The 20351-nt window shown below is 53.3% G+C and overlaps 2 protein-coding genes across 2 annotated transcripts in view; one reads left to right on the plus strand and one right to left on the minus strand.

Annotated features, from left to right (window-relative positions):
• LMOD1 (leiomodin 1) overlaps positions 1 to 9164 on the plus strand; it is a 62186-nt gene extending 53022 nt beyond the window's left edge. Inside the window, exons 5-6 of the mRNA XM_009190132.4 lie at positions 2836 to 4350; positions 5189 to 9164. Of these exons, the coding sequence (XP_009188396.1) occupies positions 2836 to 4350; positions 5189 to 5215 (1542 nt within the window). The 3' untranslated portion in view covers positions 5216 to 9164. The remainder of the gene's footprint in view (positions 1 to 2835; positions 4351 to 5188) is intronic.
• A 3008-nt stretch (positions 9165 to 12172) lies between these two features.
• Positions 12173 to 15794, minus strand: SHISA4 (shisa family member 4). The gene is made up of 5 exons (XM_003893301.4): positions 15409 to 15794; positions 14848 to 15019; positions 13878 to 14011; positions 12905 to 13072; positions 12173 to 12673 (listed from the first exon to the last, which is right to left on the minus strand). Exons 1-5 carry the CDS (start codon positions 15479 to 15481, stop codon positions 12627 to 12629), a joined length of 594 nt encoding a protein of 197 aa, XP_003893350.1. The 5' UTR covers positions 15482 to 15794; the 3' UTR covers positions 12173 to 12626.
• Between the last annotated feature and the right edge of the window lie 4557 nt (positions 15795 to 20351).

A 20351-nucleotide genomic window follows, 5' to 3' on the forward strand; every position in this document is an offset into this window, starting at 1 on the left:
GTGAGTGTGAGGGGGAGCTCTCTGCCCCTTGCTCCATCACCACAGCCCCAGTGGGGCCTCCAGCGCAGCTGGACCTTGGGGCCTGCAGGGCAGAAGGCTAGAACAGATACATTCCAAGGCGCTATCTCACTAGGCGCTGTGCCCCTTGGCTGCTTATTGTGATTCTAGCAGAGGAGCCAAGGACTCTCACTGCTAAAAAAACCTAGGGGCTGGTCCCCAATGGCATGTGTTTGTGGTGCAGGTACAAACCGTTTCCATAGGACTCACTTTTCTTTCCATTCCCTTGGCGAGGAGTGGAGGTTGAAGAAATGCAACATGGGCCAGAGAGTGTGATAGAGAGCTGCTTTCCTTTCTTGCCTGCCCTCTCCCCACACCCCAACCTGGCACTCTTGAAAGAAAACTTTTTAAATATTCAAACCGTAGTCTCTTCCTCTTGAAAAACCTTTAGGGGAGGACATCACAGCCTCCCTTTAAGTCCCAGTTGCTCTGGGGTCTCCATCACAGTTGGACAGTTAAGTCTAATGTCTAACCCTGCCACTTCCTCTGCTTCTCTGATGAAGATGAGAAGCAAGTGCTCTCAAAACAGGGCTCAGGCTCGGTGCACCCTTATGGAGGAAGAAACAGGGATCCACGGAGGTGTGGGTGGGTGGCTTATGCTGTGTATAAAACTCAAGCCCCTGGCCAGGCACGGTGGCTCACGCCTGTAATCCCAGCACTTTGGGAGGCCAAGGTGGGTGGATCAGGAGGTCAGGAGTTAGAGACCAGCCTGACCAACATGGTGAAACCCCGTCTCTACTAAAAATACAAAAATTAGCTGGGCGTGGTAGCGCGCGCCTGTAATCCCAGCTACTCAGGAGGCTGAGGCAGGAGAATCACTTGAACCTGGGAGGCAGAGGTTGCCATGAGCCAAGATCACGCCATCACACTCCAGCCTGGGTGACAGAGCAAGACTCTGTCTCAAAAAAAAAAAAAAAAAAAAAAAAACCTCAAGCCCCCATCGCAGCTCAACTGACTAGGGTCCCATGGCCTCTCTCACAAACTTCTCGGTGTCTCGGGGGTCAAAATTGAGTCATAGAATCCAAGATCCAGAATCTGGCAGAGTCTTCCAGAGATCAGCTGACCCAATGAATTCCAGGGCTCTCCACAGAGAGGTGCTTGTCCTTAGCTAAGTTTTTACTAAAAATAAGGACAATACTGTGAATTTTAAAAAACACACATATTTGTTGTTAAGGTATATTCTTTACTCTGTTATGCCTACCTTCTTTAAAATAAGCTCCTTCTTATTTTGATGAGATGATGATGGTAGATAGAATTTTAAAATACCGGATGGGCATGGCGGCTCCCACCTGTAATCTCAGCACTTTGGGAGGCTGAGGTGGGAGGACTGCTTGAGGATAGGATTTTGAGTCCAGCCTGGGCAACATAACGAGACCCCCATCTCTAAGAAAAAAAAAATTACAAATATCCTTAATTGGTAAAACAAAATGTTAGCATATGTTGATCCCTCCAGTTTTATTTTTCCTTTGGAAATGTATTGGCTTATAAAATTCCTGTATTTCAGAACTACTGACCTACTCCTTAAAAACTGGGGCCAGGACTAAGGTGAGGGGATGTGAGGCACTCACTTTGGGCACAGAATACAAGTGGATGCCAAAAAGTCAGTGAGTAAGATAACTGATGTTTTCATGTATGTGTGTGTGTGTATACACACACCACACACACACACAAACACACACACATATATATATATATATATTTTTTTTTGAGACAGAGTTTTGCTCTTGTTGCTTAGGCTAGAGTGCAATGGCGCAGTCTCGGCTCACCGCAACCTCCACCTCCCAGGTTCAAGTGATTCTCCTGCTTCAACCTCCTGAGTAGCTGGGATTATAGGCATGCACCACCATGTCTGGCTAATTTTGTATTTTAGTAGAGACGGGTTTCTCCATGTTGGCCAGGCTGGTCCCAAACTCCCGAACTCCTGACCTGAGGTAATCCGCCTGCCTCAGCCTCCCATAGTGTTAGGATTACAGGCATGAGCCACCGCGCCCGGCCTTCATGTATATATATATGTATTTTTTTTTTTTTTTGAGACAGAGTCTCCCTCTGTCGCCCAGGCTGGAGTGCAGTGGCGCGACCTGGGCTCACGACAAGCTCCGCCTCCCGGGTTCCCGCCATTCTCCTGCCTCAGTCTCCCGAGTAGCTGGGACTACAGGCGACGGCCACCTCGCCCGGCTAGTTTTTTTGTATTTTTTAGTAGAGACGGGGTTTCACCGTGTTAGGCAGGATGGTCTCGATCTCCTGACCTCGTGATCCGCCCACTCGGCCTCCCAAAGTGCTGGGATTATAGGCTTGAGCCACCGCGCCTGGCCTCATGTATATTTTTTAAAATAAAACTAATGCAAAAAGTCCACAATAAACAGCAATGCAAAATTTTAAAGACAGAATCAGTGTTAGTATTTCACCTTTTGCCTCAGGTTCCAATGTGCTTGGCAGGGCACTGCTTAGAAGCAGTTCTTCTAAATCACCCATGATAGGAAAGGGCAATTCTGGGTCTGAGAATACTCCATAAAAGGAACTGCCACAACATTTGCAGGTGTTTGGTTGTCTCATGACCCTGAGGCCTTGAGTCTGATGTCATTCCATTTCTGCAGCTTAAACCTGAGTCCCTCTTTTGCTGTCCTCAATGGAGACATCCACCCCAGTCTCCCAAACAACACAACTGTCCTTCAGAGGCTCAAGGGCAGTTACGTAAGCGCTCCCCCACACATCCCCATACTCATTCCTCTCCCTCTGTAGCCAGCTTTTCATGTTTATTTTTCTTTTCTGAATTCTTAGGAAAGCAAGCAAGTGGAGACCAAGACAGATGCCAAGAATGGAGAGGAAAGGGGCAGAGATGCCAGCAAAAAAGCCCTGGGCCCCAGACGGGACTCAGATCTGGGGAAGGAGCCAAAGAGGGGTGGTTTAAAGAAAAGCTTCTCTAGAGACAGAGATGAAGCTGATGGCAAGAGTGGTGAGAAGCCCAAGGAGGAGAAGATCATCCGGGGCATTGACAAGGGCCGGGTCAGGGCTGCAGTGGATAAGAAGGAGGCAGGGAAGGATGGAAGAGCAGAGGAGAGGGCAGTGGCCACCAAGAAGGAAGAGGAGAAGAAAGGGAGTGACAGGAACACAGGCTTGAGCAGGGACAAGGATAAAAAGAGAGAGGAGATGAAGGAGGTGGCCAAGAAAGAGGATGATGAGAAGGTAAAAGGGGAACGTAGGAACACAGACACCAGAAAAGAGGGTGAGAAGATGAAAAGAGCAGGTGGGAACACAGACATGAAAAAGGAGGATGAGAAGGTAAAAAGAGGAACTGGGAACACAGACACCAAAAAGGAGAATGAAAAAGTCAAGAAGGATGAACCCTTACATGAAAAGGAAGCCAAGGAAGACAGCAAGACTAAAACACCCGAGAAACAGATGCCCAGTGGCCCCACCAAGCCCTCTGAAGGGCCAGCCAAGGCGGAGGAGGAGGCAGCTCCCAGCATATTTGATGAGCCTCTGGAAAGAGTGAAGAACAATGACCCTGAGATGACTGAGGTGAATGTCAACAACTCAGACTGCATCACAAATGAGATCTTGGTCCGGTTTACTGAGGCTCTGGAATTCAACACTGTGGTTAAGGTGTTTGCCTTGGCCAACACGCGAGCCGATGACCACGTGGCCTTTGCCATTGCCATCATGCTCAAGGCCAACAAGACCATCACCAGCCTCAACCTGGACTCCAACCACATCACAGGCAAAGGCATCCTGGCCATCTTCCGGGCCCTCCTCCAGAACAACACACTGACCGAGCTCCGCTTCCACAACCAGCGACACATCTGTGGAGGCAAGACAGAGATGGAGATCGCCAAGCTGCTGAAGGAGAATACTACCCTGCTCAAGCTGGGCTACCATTTTGAGCTGGCCGGGCCCCGAATGACCGTCACCAATCTGCTCAGCCGCAACATGGACAAGCAGAGACAAAAGCGGCTGCAGGAGCAAAGGCAGGCACAGGAAGCCAAGGGAGAGAAGAAGGATCTGCTGGAGGTACCCAAGGCCGGGGCTCTGGCCAAAGGCTCCCCAAAACCTTCACCTCAACCATCTCCAAAGCCCTCTCCAAAGAACTCACCCAAAAAAGGGGGAGCTCCAGCTGCCCCACCTCCCCCTCCCCCTCCCTTGGCTCCACCCCTTATCATGGAAAACCTGAAGAATTCACTCTCACCAGCTACCCAGAGGAAGATGGGAGACAAAGTCCTCCCTGCCCAGGAGAAGAACTCCCGTGACCAGCTATTGGCCGCCATCCGCTCCAGCAACCTCAAGCAGCTCAAGAAGTTAAGTAGTTGTTGGCGTGAACCAACAGGGCGGGGCTGGTTAGGGCCTGGAGGAGAGGGCAGGACTGCAAAAGGGAAGGCATGCAGAGGAGCTCATGTCGGCTGCAGATGAAATAGACTCCCAGGGCCCATAGGGAACTTCAGGTCATCTTATGCATCCTTCTGCCTGCAGGCAGGTCACACTTGTACATTCCCTAGAGCTGAGACTCTATCCTTCCTTTAAGGAGCTTCCTTTAGCCCCTCACTCCATGCTTCTCTTTCATCCTGCAGTGAAGCCTGTTTCTCCTTAAAATGGAGAAATGGCCTCTACAGAGTAGTTTTGCCTCGGGTCCTTCCTTTAAGTCTTCTCCATTTCCCCAAACAAAAATGATCCATGTTTTACTTAGCCTCCTCTCAGGACAAGCCGAGTCCTACAGGTCAGTCCATCCGAAAGGTCTCTGGGAGACTCACCTCTCAGGAGAGTCTACCTTTGCCTAGCCAGTGCTATGGACACAGGAGCCATCCCTGGACACCCTACTTCTCCAAGCTCTGCCTCCCCTGGAAGTCTGGCCTGGGTGACAAAGTCCATGATCGTTTGTCCATTTGGCTGGATACCCAACCCCCACAACATCATCTGGGACAAGATATCATGAGATAAAGGACAATTTCCATTGTAATTCCAGTGGTCACTCGATGACATCCAATTTTTACAGACAAGGAAAAATGCTCCTTCAGTGTCAACACCTCATTCACATTCCACAGACATAACATATTGCAGTGTCTCCTGTGTCCTTCCAGTAGGGAGGGAGGTGAGGTGGCCAAGCTCCCTTCTCTAACCTGTCTCTACTTTGCCCCTACAGGTGGAAGTGCCCAAACTGCTTCAGTAGGACCAGGCTACCAGGCACCATCTGCCAATGCCATGACTGCTCAGGCCTCACCTCCCAGGGCTACACAGACCCTGCCCACCCCGTCCCTGGCTGACCTGCTGTGGATGTCCCTATTCTGCCATGGGACAGTCAAGGCCTGGGTCACGCTCAAGGAAGGATGCCTTATCTCTTCTCGCTTTCCTTTTCTTGTCTCTGAGGCTCTCCAAATTTTGCTTTAATACCTGGAGCTCAGGTTTCCGGACAAGAAGAGTCCTTTTAGCACATCGCTGAGAAGATGGCACTGTCCAGGGCCCATGTAGCTGGCAAGCTGCAAAAGACCTGTGATCCAGGAAAGATGTCCCACAGGGACCACATCCACCCCAGCCCCACTGCCCTCTAGGGCCAGGATTCAGGCCTCTGAGGAGCCCACGGGGCAAAGCTGCTGGGCCAGTGGCACTCTGTGTGGGACAATGGCAGAAAGATGGAGAGGCACGGGGGCACAAAGGGGAGCATGGGGAGGGGCTGAGGATACCCCAAAGTCCAGGCTAATCAGAGGATGTGGCAGGGGCAGTGGCCTGGATGGACAGTGCCTGGTGGGAGTAGACTCCAGACAGGAGGAGTGGGACAGACAGCAGCTGGACTTGAAGGTTTGATGCCAAAGTAGACATTTTCCTCACACCCACCTGCTGCTGTATAAATAGCTGTGTATCTGTTTTTCCATAAGATTTTGATAATATATACAAACCTTTAGCTGTGAATGGCTGTGCCCCACCTGTTGTCCTGAACTGTGAGTCCTGATCCTAACCCTGGGCTCCCTGGAGGACTCTAGAAGCTGAGGTTCCCTGCCATGCTATTTGAGTTGGCCATGAAATAAATTCACATCCTCAGAAAGTGCAGCATGGAGGAAAATCTGAACTCTGAGCAGAGGACTCTCCACTGACCTGGTTGTTCAGGTCTAGAAGGCCAGGCCTCTACTAGGTCTGCTCCTGAACCAGTCCTGCTGCCTGGAGTCAGTAGCCAGAGCTGTTCTCAGGGGTGCTGGGGCAGAGTGGAGCGCAGGGCGCTGGGATGGCTATATTAGGCATGTTTAGGGATGCTCATTCCATGACTCTGCCTAACCACAGGCTCAGGGCCAGGTCCTCACAGCAGTCACAGGCCCAGGAAGGCAGCAGGCAGAGAAGTGGAGTGACTATTTGGAGAATAGCACCCATACCTGTGTACCCTAGGGCTCAGAAGGGCCTCATCTTCCCCAGCCCTCCCCATCTATTCACCAATTCCACTTCCTGCCCCAACTGCAGGAATGCTGACAATGCTGCCATGCCCACCATCGTGTGTAGATGAAAGGCATCTTTCTGAATTTCATTCTCTTGAAGGTGCTGGCACCCCTTGGCACTGTGGAACTGCCACCTTGGGTCTGTGTCACTTGTAGGTTTCTCTGCCTCCAGGTTGCCTCAACAGCAGGAGGCACAGCAGTTTCACCATCATTGAGGTGAGGGTGGGCTACCCCAGCTAGGAAGCAGGATCACTGTGCTAGGTCTGCCCAAAACCAGAGGGCAGTCTAGTCCTGGGGTAAAGCCCTCAGATCCCAGGGCACACTCTTTCCCATTCCCTCCACCCACTTGCCCGTCACCCCAGTCACCTAAGCAATCACTGGGCCCAGAGGAGAGGAGACAGACACACACTGGCTCCTAGACCTAAAGGGTATGAGCTGGAGCTAAGGCCAGCTAGAGCTTCCACTGTCAGCCCCCACTGTCAGCCCCACTGCACCCCCTGGGCCCGCTGGGTGCTGGGCACTAGCTAGATGCTTTAGGTTGCTTCAGCTGATCCTTCAACTCTGTGAGGTGGATACCAGTATTCTATTTTGCAGATAGAGTTTGGCCCAGAGAGGTTAACTAATATATCCATGATCACACAGCTAATAAAAGGCAGAGCTCAGGTCTTTTTTGTTTGTTGGTTTTGTTTTGAGCCCAGGTCTTCAGGCCATAGAACTGCTTCTCATTAACAGCTCTCCTTCCTTCCCTCACTGAAGTAAGGCTGTGACGGTGCTGCAGGAAAGCACTGGACGCTCACCTGAACCCAACCTACCTCCAAATCTTAAGGCTCCAACACCTTAAAAAGGTGTCACCTTAGGAAGCCCTTTCTACCAAACTTCAAACATGATTTAGCCAGAGAGAAAAACCACTCCCTACTGTCCCGAGCAACAAGTGAGCGGCCCCTCCGCGGTGCTCCTGCGGGATGCTGTTTCTGCCCTGGATGATGTAATCATTCCTCTGGTGCACTTGAACCTGGTGCGGAAGCGCAGCGCCACCTGGGGGTGGACCGCAACCCAGATTCTTCGGCTGCTCCAGGGACGCCCTGGAGCTGTGCTAGGGACCAGGGGGAGGGAGGCAGTTCGAGGGAGGAGGAAAAGATGGGTAGATAGCCTGGTGAGCTTCGGAAAAGGGGCCCGAACTCCGGAGGCTGCGTTTCTGCTGGGCCATGCACCCACTGCTGCCCACCTGCCCCACCAGCACTGGCAGTCACCCATCTATCCAGCTTCCTTTCCTAAAACTTAGGGGGGAACATCCAGAAAGGCTCTATCCTTGTCTGGTGCCCGTACGGTACAGGGACAAAAAAAACAGGTTCAAAGACAGCAAATGACTTGTCCAAGTTGATGAATCCGGATTTGAACCCAAGTCTCCTACCTTTGGGTTCATCTAGCAACCTGGATGAAGCCACGGTCTGACCCCCACAGTCTCTGCCTGCAGCCCCCACTGTCATATCATCCACTCTGTCCCCCCACCCTCCATCACTTCCTGGGGAATCACATTCCCTAGCTCCTACCCACAAGGAAGGGAGGCTTCACCTCTCAGCTCTCCTGGCCTGCAGGGCCCAGCTGTTGCACCCCAAGCTTCTTGCCTCCTGGCCCTATCCAGATGGGAAAAGTGTATTTCCCTCCACCTTCCCTGGGCCACCCCAAGGGATGCCAGCACTGGGACCTAGGCCCTGGTGCTGGCTGAGGGTGGGATGGTAGGCACCAGCAGCTGCCAAGGCGCTGGCCTCACTTGTCCTCACAGAAGCTCAACCTGCAGGTGAGCAAGGGGCTGTAGGCCTGGGCACTGTAGCACACATACGGCACTCTTTAAGAAACATGAGATCTGGATATAGGTCACCCATGAGCTTCTGGACCACCAAGTTGGGACTGCCATGTGCTGCCCCTTACTCTGCACCCTGCATGGCCAGGCTGGGGCCCCTGACTTCTGAGTTTGGCCTGACTAGGGCTTGTGTCGCTGTGGTGCTGGGCTAGGCTGCTGGCCTAAGAGTGGCCAATAGAGTGTGGCCCCCCTCAGCACCCTTCCCTCAGCACCTCCCACTCGTCCTGCCTATGCCCCTCCTGCCTCTCCCTCCCTCTTTCCTCCAGTCCTCTAGGGCCCTTCCCTTACTTGCCCCTCCCTCCTTTACTCCTTGCCTGAAGTGCCGCCCTTCTGTTCACCTAGGGGGAAGGAGGGAGGCCCTTCTCCCCTCCCCCAAGGTGTCTCTCCTTTCTTGCCAACCTTTCCCCCCCTGCCCATTGTATTTCCATGTGTCCCTGCCCTAGCTCCTTCCCTGCACCTGACCCCTCCCATCCCCCTGTGAAATCCCTTCCTCCTGAGCAGGCCCAGCCTGGCAAGATTCCTGCCCTAAGAATGCACTCGTCTTGCTTTTGTCTAAAAATGCCCCTCTTCTCCACCTATGCCTTCCAGACCGCCCCTTGCAGGATTCACCATTCCCTCCCAGCCTAGCAGGACTCGACTGACGCCACTGTCAGCCCCACTGCACCCCCCTGTGCCTGCTGGGTGCTGGGCACTAGCTAGATGCTTTAGGTTGCTTCAGCTGATCCTTCAACTCTGTGAGGTGGATACCAGTATTCTATTTTGCAGATAGAGTTTGGCCCAGAGAGGTTAACTAATATATCCATGATCACACAGCTAATAAAAGGCAGAGCTCAGGTCTTTTTTGTTTGTTGGTTTTGTTTTGAGCCCAGGTCTTCAGGCCATAGAACTACTTCTCATTAACAGCTCTCCTTCCTTCCCTCACTGAAATAAGGCTGTGACGGTGCTGCAGGAAAGCACTGGATGCTCACCTGAACCCAAACAACCTACCTCCAAATCTTAAGGCTCCAACACCTTAAAAAGGTGTCACCTTAGGAAGCCCTTTCTACCAAACTTCAAACATGATTTAGCCAGAGAGGTCCTGAGGTCCCCCAATCCTTGAGGGACACTGCCTCTCCCACCCTCACTTCTGCCTGCCCTTATGGGGTCCCTGATTGGCTTTCAGGGGTGCTAGTTGAGGAACAAGGTGATCTGGAGGGGCAACTACAGCTTTGTACTCCCCTGGCCCCGCTGGGCTCCCCTTGTTTCCCAGATGATGAGTCAGATGAGGTGGGGTCAGAGGAGACTGCAGTGCTTTGGGAAGAGATGCAGGGCTGATTGCCTCCATTTAAAGAACTCTAGGATATGTGAGAGACCTCATCACTGCTCAGAGCACGTGACAGTCCTACTTTGTTGCAGTTTTCTCCTTTTCTTCGAATTCTCTTCAGTGTTTTGCGGAGTGAATTGACTGGAAATGGGGCAACCCCACTCTTCCAGTCTCAGTTATGGCTGGGGTAAACCTGCCTCCTATCCCAGACTACAAAGCATTTTTTCATTGACACCAGGTTGTTGATTCAAGGATAATTAATTCTGACTGGCATCACCTTGCATACATTTCACATCATTTCTCAGAGAAACTCAAAAACCTTAATATGTCGATCTCTTCCAGCTCTCAGCTTCAGGAGAGAGGAGACTGGACTCCAAACCTCAGAGGACTTGGAGACCCTCTTTCCTAAATTGTGAAGCCAGGGACTCCAGGGCTCCAGCCCCCACCTCTTGTCCCCACCCTCAAAGAGAAAGTGGATTTGTACCTGTGGCCTCAACCCTGTCTCTACCAGCATCAGCAGCCCCTCCCTGTCTGGGTCTGATCCAGGGGCAGACACATGGGCCCCATGGATATTTCACTGGGAAGGGGAAAGCTGTGAATCTAGGGGCAGGGCTCTGCCAGGGGAATTTCTGACCCTGGCCCCAAAACCCTGGCTCAGGAGTTCTTGCCTTCCAGGCTGCATGACAAGGGATAATCCTCAAGATTATGTGGGTGGCAGAAAGCCACCCCAGAAGTGCTGGGGGAAGGGTGCTGAGGGGGGCCACACTTTCTTGGCCACTCTTAGGCCAGCAGCCTAGCCTAGCACCACAGCAACACAGGCCCTAGTCAGGCCAAACTCAGAGGTCGGGGGCCCCAGCCTGGTCATGCAGGGTACAGAGTAGGGGGCAGCACCCTGCATGGGGGCATGGTCAGCACAATGGCCCTACCCAGAACCCAGCTGGGCTGCAGGAGCCCAGAGGTCTGAGGGGGCAGGGCAGGAGAGCAGAGCCTGAGGCTGCTGTGGGGCTGGAGTACCTGTGCATGGGGAGAAAAGGAGGGCTGGGCTTAGAGGATACTTGGATAAGGGGCTTGGGGAGGGGAGGGGCTCCTCACTGGTGGGGCTTTGCCAAACTGAGCTTACACTTTTCCCACTTGAATTAAAAACAATAAAACTTCCTTCCCTGGATCTGTCACCAGACAAGTCCTGAGAGCACAAGGACCATGACCCCAGGGAACAAGGAGATGGAAGACAGCCAGGCAGCTCCAGAGGTGGGAGGCTCTTCTAGGCAGTATTTGTGGGAGGAGAGGGAGAAAAGGTCACATCCCCCACTGCGTGGCTCAGCGGGGGTCACAGACATGGGCCTGGGGACTGGGATCCAAGCAGCTGACAGAAGCACCTTGCACCAGGTTCTTGGGTCACCCAGTGTCTCTACCTGGCTCCTAGTCCTAGGACCTCTAATCAGGGAGGAAAGGACAGGACTAACAGTTTAATGTACATAATATTTCACCCTCCTGACAGCCATGGGGTATTATACCCATTCGATTTATTTATTTATTTATTTAGAGACAGATCCTGGTTCTGTCGCCCAGGCTGGAGTGCAGTGGCACAATTTCAGCTCACTGTAACCTCCGCCTCCTGGGTTCAAGTGATTCTTCTGCCTCAGACTCCCGAGTAGCTGGGATTACAGGTGCCCGCCACAATGCTTGGCTAATTTTTTTTTTTTTTTTTTTTTTTTGAGACAGAGTTTCGCTCTGTCGCCCAGGCTGGAGTGCAGTGGCCGGATCTCAGCTCACTGCAAGCTCCGCCTCCCGGGTTTACACCATTCTCCTGCCTCAGCCTCCCGAGTAGCTGGGACTACAGGCGCCCGCCACCTCGCCCGGCTAGTTTTTGTATTTTTTAGTAGAGACAGGGTTTCACTGTGTTAGCCAGGATGGTCTTGATCTCCTGACCTCGTGATCCACCCATCTCGGCCTCCCAAAGTGCTGGGATTACAGGCTTGAGCCACCGTGCCCGGCTTTTTTTTAAATATTAGCAGAGACAGGGATTCACCCTACTGGCCAGGTTAGTCTTGAACTCCTGACCTCAGGTGATCTGCCCGCCTCGGCCTCTCAAAGTACTGAGATTACAGGCATGAACTACAGCGCCTGTCCTATCCCCATTCTATAGATGGGGACACTGAGGCTTGGAAACCTTGGGAGACATGGCCAAGGTCAGAAAGTGGTGGGGCCCAGAATGAACCTAAGGGTACCTGAATGAGAACTGCCTTTGTACAGTTAGAAGTGCCTCAGCTGCTGTAGAGCTGTTGATCCCTAGCAGGGAATATCTGTAGTGCAAACGAGCATCTCTTTAGAGCCATGGCGAAATTTACCTCATTGTCTTTAGGAAGCAGCCCAGGAACAGTCTGCCTTGGTCTGCGTGTGGATGGGGGGGAGGATGGTGCTGTGCTCCAGTGCTGGTGCTGGCCCTCCCCTACTTTTGGTATATGGAGTAGGCAACAGTCTGGGCCCAGCTGAAGGCGGTGTTCCTGGAAAGTGTGGATGGGTCCAATGATGCGACTGATATGAGTTACGTCTTTACAGCTTTAATCCAGCAGGCCAGAGATCTGGCCAGTGGGGCAGCCAGAGAGGAGGGCTACTGCCAGCTGCTGATGGAACCTCCTCCCTGCCCCCACCCCAGCCCAGAGGGGACAAACAGTAGGGCCCCAGCCTTCCTGGCTGGGATCTTGGGAGCAGAGGGACTATTTGAAAACAGGCGCTGTGACCCAGGCTGTCATCTCCCTCCCTTGCCCCCAGTAAAAATAATCCCAAGCCCTCCCCCCAACCCCTCATAGTTCTAGTTCAGCTCCTGTTCCACTTCCCTGGGGCTCTGTCCCCAGTAGGGCCCAGGGCTTGGCTTGGTCTGGGGCCTGGTGACTAGAGGACTCCTGCCCACCCCCAGGACCAGATGCAGGTACAGGATGAGGGCATCTCCCAAGGTTGGCATCACTGAAGGGGCAGCAGAGACATGGCTGGTTCCTCAGGCTCCCGGGTAAGAGGGCTGTGGTGGCATATAGGGAGGAGGAGCTGAAAGCCAAAGAGACAGGATGAGGGTGAGTGGTGGCATAGGTGGATGAAAAGTAACCCCCCTACCCCCAGGGCAGACAGGACCCATAGGAAAGACTGGGCCTGGAGGTTTCGGGTTAGAGGTGAAGAAAGTCTGGGAGAGGCAATCTGAGAATGAGAGAGGCACAAGGAGGGTCGCAGGGCAAGGGGTGGGGGAAGGCAGCAGCAAGGGGCCCCAGATTGCTTACTTACCTGCAGGGTTGTAGACTGGGGGCCCAGCTGGGTAGAGTGGATATTGGGGAGCAGGACCACTGGGTGGGTACATGAAGCCAGGTTGTGGGGGTGCAGGGCCAGCTTTGGGGTCCTGGGGGTATGGGTATACTGGCTGCACTGGGATGCCTGTCATTGGAATCTCCTGGCCTAGGTGGGGGAGAAGGATCAGCATTCAGAGACCCATCTCCTATGGGAAGCCTCCTCCTCCTGCCCAGGAAACCAAGGTAAGCACCCTGGTGCTGGCCTCTGGCAAGCTCCAGGCTGGCCATCTTTTCCTCCCACACCCTGCTTGGCAGATTTAAGCAGGGAGCTGTGCACGTGGCCCCAGCTGGTCAATCTGTGTTTAGCAAGTTTGCTCCCCTCAGCAGGTTTCAGAGACCTTATGAACCAGGGAGCACAGCCCAGGGAATATCTCACTTGGGCAAGGAGAGGACAGCTCCGGACTGGTATCCTGTAATCCAGCAGAGCTGCCACTAAGGGGGTCTTCTCCTAGCCCTTTCCGCCCACACTGATCTCCCATATGGCACCACCGTCCCCATGTCCATCAGGTTGTGGCATATGTGCATCACATGCCAACACTCAGGCACATATTCTGCCATCCACTGCAGCACACTCAATTAATGTTCATCACTACAGACCTGACCCCATGTACTTACTAAGAGTCATGTGCACACATACACCCACTCACCCACTATTGTTGCACTCCTGTATACATTTGAATCTTCATGTGTATGCACAGAAATGCACACACAGTCTGATGTTCCATATACCCCTGGGCACATTCTAATAGTCAGGTGTTTACAAGCATTTTTCTGGGTTTTCATGCTGGCAGGTGTGTGTATACAGAAGTACGTACTACTACAGAATTTACCCAATCCATGAACTTTCCGCTGCCCATTATGGGACTTAGCCCAGCCCATATGAGGCTCATCTTGCCCAGTACTGGGTGTACCTTCAAATGGGCTCTGGAGTTGCTGGCGCCGGCGGTACAGGTAGCAACAGGAACAGAGGAAGCAGCAGATGGTGGTGGCAACCACAGCAACAAAGAGGATCACAGCTGAGGCGATGCCTGCTATGGTCTTGGGACTTTAGACAAAGAACAGGTCCTCTCACCTTCCAACACTCACAGGAGGGAGTCCTCATTATGCTGGCTCCAACTCCTGGCCAGCAGGGGGGCCACGGCATGCTGAGATTTGGGGTTCCTTGTGGGGCTCTGCCCAGTCCCTGTGAAGGAGATCTTAGAGGACCTCCACTTCCCAGAAGGCTATGCTGCCTGGCTGGCTAGTGTGAAGCATACGGGGATTTGCAGTGCGCCCCCAACCATTGCTTTTATATCTACAACTTAAATGATTTGACATACAGCATAACACTGAAAGGAGCCTTATAAATAATCTAGAGCCATTTTTTCCAAACCCCACTTCAATCAGAAGTCTCTGTATCTATTTTATATATGATATATTTTAAAAAGTTTGACAACCACTAATTTGGCAAGCAATGACCCATAGAAGGCAAGTGTCTTCTCCAAGATCACACAGCTAGTAAGAAGTGGACCTGGGAATCAAACCCAAGTCTCCGCCTTTGTGCTAGAGCTTCTTCCACAAAGCCACACTGTCGTCCAGGTGTTAACCCTGAACCCTGCCTCCCCAGGACCTAGCAGGACCAAAGGGAGGACTCCAGAAAGAACCTGGAAACCCCTGGCCCGGCCAAAGCCTATGAAGGTAACTAACATGCCTTTTCTGGAACTCCCAGGCACCAGCACCTAAGCACCTAGCTCTGCCGCCAAGCTGGAGTCCTGGTGACTCCATTCAGCTAAGAATGTGGAGGTCGAAATGGAGAGGAGGCAGGAGTCCGGGAGGGAGGAAGGGGAGGCCTCTGGAGAAAAGGATGGAGGAGGGGGTGAGAGTGGGGACGCAGGAACCCACCTGAAGGCCAGGCAGTGCTTCTGCTGCCTCTCGGTGATGAGCAAGGTCAGGTCCCTGCAGCAGTACCGATGGTAGCAGGTCCCGCAGCAGAAGGTGAAGAACTCGCAGTTAAACCCCGGATGCCAGGAGCCATTCCGGTCCAGGTACCATAGGCAGTCCTCGCCGGCCAGCGCTGCGGGCAGGGGTTGGGGGTGCCCAGTGGCCACCAGGCCAGTTCATCCCCAGCCGCCCTCGGCCCCACTCCCCTGGTGGTCCCCAGCCTGCTGGCTCCCGAACACTGAGGGTTGCCCCTTGTCTCCAACCTGAGGGTCTCAGCTCCGGAGCTCCAGAGGCCTCTGCCTGAAGCTGACCCTGCACGCCGGGGTCAGCCTCCCATGGCCCAGCATCCTGGCGCTCCCTCTTCCCGCTTCTTGAGGATCCAGCAACACCCAAGGCTCCCGTGGCAGCCTTGGATAAGCCTCGACCCCAAGCCCCTCGGATCGGCCCCTCCCCTTCCTCCGCCCCCATCCCACCCCATCCCACCCCATCCCACCCCTGCCGCATCACTCCCCATCCCCTTACCCAGGGGAGCCCCCAGCATCAACAGAGCGATTGCAGTGAGCGGCGCGGCCCGGCGGAGCCCCGCGGGTGGCATGGTGGGGGCTGGGCGCGGCCCGGGTCGGGCCTCCCAGAGAAGGGACCGCAGGACCAAGCCGGCTAGCTGGAGCTGCGGCGGGGCCCAGCCCGCGGCCAGGCTGGGGCTCCTCTTCCGCCTCCTCTGGGGGTGGGACTAAGCGCCCCGCCCGCGCTAATCCAGCCGGCGCGGCTCCGCGCAGCGCCCAGGAGTCCACCCACCAGCGACGCCCACCTAGCCTCTGGAGCTGGGTGCCCCTCACCCAGCAGAGCACTGCCCTGCTCCCCCTGTCCCCGGCTCCGCTGTGGTTCCTCCCGTCCGAGCCAACATGGGCACCGCGGGCAGTTGGGCACTGCGGCCAGGGAAGTCTGGCTGTGTCCTGGACCCGCCCCCGGCCTGGGCCCAATCAGTATGCTGGACTCCAGAAGCCCTGATCCTGGTGCCACCTCCGAATGCCCAGACACATGGGCCAACCTTGGAGGGGCAGGGCTGGACCTTCCCTTGTTGGGGACCTCCTCTGCCGCGTCCAGCCTGGGACATCCTGTGGGGGGCTGAGAGGGAAAGAGGCTGGATGTCACCCCGCCCCCATTCCCAGAACACAAGCACTCATTGAGAGGCATTCAGAGTGGCTTTGTCCCCAGCGGTGCCCACAGGCCTGGACTCTGCCAGCTGCACTGGTTCCCTACGATGGACCCTTCCCCCTTCAAGTGGACAGAGCTGTCATGCACAAGCCCATGGCTTCACTAGCAGGGAAGGCAGGCTGCTGGGGCCACCTGGGGCCCATCCAGTTATACACTCTTCACAGAGCAAGCCTGTACTGCAATAGCCACCGGAGCATAGGGAGGGCAACAGTTAATTTCAGGTGGGCAACAGTTAATTCCAGGTGGAGACAGCGTTTTAGGGTGGGAGAGGTCAATCAGTCTTCGCAGGTTTATACTGAGTGCCAATGACTATGCCCCATGGTACATGAGGTACCCTCTGAGGAACTGCAAATTAAGCCAGGGAGATCATCAAAAGCCTACCTTAATCCCCTGCCATGTACACCCTTTACACGCACGTCCAGGCTTCCACATCTACCTCACTGGAATCTTTCCACAACTCTATTAACTAAGCAAGGTTGGTCAGTGTTATCAATCCCATTTCACAGAGAAACTAGGACTCATGGAGGTTAAAGAACTTGTTCAAGGTAATACAGCCAGTAAATGGCAGAGGCATCAGGGAGACCCAAATCTAAATCAGGGTTGATCCCCAGCCACAACAGCAGACTGTGCAGACAGCGAGTATTTCTTGTGTTCTGGAGTGACAGAATCAGGGCAGGTCCATGGAAGGCCCAGTAGAATCTTAGTAGGTTAGGGAAGAACAGCTGGAAGAGGAGCTATCCCATCCTGGGTCCCTGTGGGTGTTGGCACACCTACCCAAGAGAGCTGGAATAGGAGAGGATAGGCTCCTGCCCCAGAAAGTTGCTGGTAGCCTGCTGGGCAAGAGTATGCCCTCACGAAGGACACAGTCATAAATGCAGCAGCAGGGACAGAGAGATGCCTCTGAATTCAGCACCACCTACTCAGTGTGCTCATTGCCATCCATCTCCTCTTTCCTACACTAAAAGCTCCATGACTGCAGGGACCACGTGGCTGTGTTCACTGTTGCCATCCAGCCCTAGCCATTGGTGCTGTCATTGTTGGAATCATCCTCAGATGAAGGGGTGTTTTTCCTGCCCAGGGCTGACTCTCCCATGTGTACCCTTGACCCCTGCTGATCTGTCTCTTCATTATCCCATCTCTTTAGTGTCTTTAGCTTCTCCTACCTTACCAGCTTCTTTTCCCTAGGAAAAGGAAATCTCAAGTCTTTCCTATTTAAACCAAACCAAACCAAACCAAACCACATCCTTCTTGAAACTCATGCCTCTCTAGCTACTTTCCTGCTTTTCTGCTTTTTTCTCCAACTAGCCCTCCTCAAAGCATATACCCCTAGATGACACTTCCAGCTTGCAATGACACCTAGCACACACCAACATCATCAGTGTTTTCCTAATTGCAAAATTCTAAGAATATATTTCAGTTCATGGGATGGGAGGTGACTAGGCTAGGACAGAGAGTGAAGAGAAGGGCCTGTGGGCCAACCAGAGGGGAGAACTGGCTGCACTGGGAGAACCTGCACTTCTTACCTTGACAAGGGATGCTGGAACTTGGAGATGGAGAGCTGGGGCTAGCTTATGTCATCATAATGAACCTGAGTCCTGAAAGAGTCCATAGGGTTGGCTGGGAGTGAGGAGGGGCTTGGGTGGGAGGACTGGGGGCCCTGGAAGAGGCTGTCTAAATCTTCAGACCTGGAGGGGCTTCACTACACCTTCTCTCGGTAAGGGCAGGCAGGAATACCCTCACCAAGCTGGTCTCTTAATCCCCAGCAAGGGAAAGAAACACTTTCCTGGAAAAGAGGAGGCAGAGCAATCTGTGATCAGATGAGACAAAACATAGACTTTATCAGTAGGAGGTTCTCCTCAGGTTGTCTGGAATATGATGGTAATGATAACACCAGCAGCAAACATTGCCAGCGAGCTCATCCCATTGTACAGATGAGGAAACTGAAGTTGGAAGAACTTCAGTTCCCCCAGCTCACACTGCTGGGATTTGCAGCTGGACTTTCATAGCTTCAAAGCCCCAGCCCTTCAGCTTCATCACCTGCTTCTCTTTAAACAAGTCTAAAGGGCCGGGTGCGGTGGCTCACGCCTGTAATCCCAACACTTTGGGAGGCTGAGGCGAGTGGATCACCTGAGGTCGGGAGTTCGAGACCAGCTTGACCAACATGGAGAAACCCCATCTCTACTAAAAATACAAAATTAGCCGGGCGTGGTGGCACATGCCTGTTATCCTAGCTGCTTGGGAGGCTGAGGCAGGAGAATCACTTGAACCCAGGAGGCTCGAACCCGGAAATGCGCCACTGCATTCCAGCCTAGGCAATAAGAGTGAAACTCTGTCTCAAACAAAACAAAAAACAAAAAACAAGTCTAAAATGCTCAGCGCTATGCCTGGCATAAAGAGCATGTATTCAGGGAAACTCTTGATGCCCAGCCCTTATCTCTAGCAGGCCTCTGCATGTGGTGAGAAGGTAGCCAGGGATATCTGGAGTGGGGAAGGGCAGGAGGAGGGGAAGGGCTGGGACCCTGCCTGTGACCGGTAGGAGTGCTCTGTTGAGTCACCTCACTCCTGGACTGAATGACCAGCCTAGGGCTCCTCCCAACCCCTTCCATGCTCCTCTTTCTATCAGAGCAGACTGACACAGGCATTCCTGAGGCTTCCTTACTTTCCCATGCCATGAGCCCTGGAGGCTGTATCCCACCCTGGTTCTGCCCTACCCCTGCTATCTGGCCATGGAGGTTCCTGCCTCCACTTTTGTCTGGCCAGTGGTTTGAGTTGAGCCATTCCAAGATAAGGGAAACTCCATTCCTTTCCTAATTACTGCCTCTGATCAATCAGTGCTCTCCCGGAATGCTGTTACTCTGTCCTCTTTTCCTCCCTGCCTCTGGCAGCCCAACTCCTGCAGACAGGTCCCCCTCCATAGAACCCCAGAGTTCCTTCCTCTGATTTGTCAGACCCTTCCTGGAGTCTTGGACACATGAATTCTCCTTGCAGTCCACAGCTAGGGAGAGTAAGGCCTAGGAGAGCACCAGGACTTGGCCAAGGTCTCATGGCTTAGTTGGGGAACCAGGTCTTTTGGCTCCCACTGCCCCGGAATAAACAAACATCTCTCTTAAATCAGAACGCTTTTCCTGGCGTCTAGCTTTAATCTTTCTTGCTGTAAATGAAAGACTGTCTCCTGTGTTTGTCCTCTTGGTGGGAGGGATTTGCAAGTGGAGGGTGGGTGAAGGACAGTGAGGATCAGCCTCACTGCTGCCAAGCTACTGGTAAGAAGGAGCACTCTTCCATGTAACAAAGCTGCACAAGTACCTTATAAATTTATATATACATGAAGCACTCTTCTCCAGAAGGATTTTTTACCAATGCCTTTGTAGGATTGCCTCTCCCAGAATGCCAGGCTTCTGCTTGTTTGCAGAGTGCCCAGGACAGCCTGGGCCTCAGGAAAGAAGGGGGTGTAGCCAGGCTGGCTTGGATGGCAGCTGTGAGCAGTCCCCTACCCAGGCACACTCTGCGTGGCTGTGGGAGCGGCAGCAGTCCCAGGCAGCCAAGGCCTGGCCTCAGGAGCCCAGCCTAGCCAGTGGGGCAGATGGGGAGGGCCAGGTTATCTTTAAATGGCACCTTACTCAGCCTGCCACTCTGCCAGCTGGGCAGGATGGGGGTAGACAAGTGTTATTTTGGGATCTGAGGGCAAGGGAGGAGGAAAGCTCTGTTTATAGCTCTCTCCTTTCTGTCCCTACTCTCTCTCCTGGGGAGGATTTGGGGCCATGGGCCTCAGCCCTCCAGCTGACCCTTTCCAACCCAAGGTTTCTGTTTTCAGCCTAGCTGTTAGCCATCTGCACAGATGGGAGTGTTGAATCTACAGAGACACAGGGTTTCTCCTAAAGGCCAACTCTGTAAAGGCAGGTTTAGGAGGTGAGAACTGCATTAGACTTGGGATTAGACTAATAATAGGTAACATTAACACTTACTATGAGGCAGCACTACGAAGTGCTTTGTATTAGTATATTAACTTTAGTTAATCCTCACAATCACCCCATGAAACAGATACTAGTATTATACTTGTTCTGTGGATTAGGAAATGGAGACATAATTTAAGTACCTTGTCCAAAGTCATCCAACAGGCAAGTGGCAAAGCCAGGGTTCAAATCCAGGCAGTCTAGCTCCGGAGCCCATGCTCTGAACCACTAACTAGATATGAGTCCTGCTCTGCCACTTACTGGTTCTGCAAACTTGAAGGAACCACGCCTCCTCTGGTC

Source organism: Papio anubis, chromosome 1 (assembly GCF_008728515.1).
Source record: "Papio anubis isolate 15944 chromosome 1, Panubis1.0, whole genome shotgun sequence".
Lineage (NCBI taxonomy): Eukaryota > Metazoa > Chordata > Mammalia > Primates > Cercopithecidae > Papio > Papio anubis.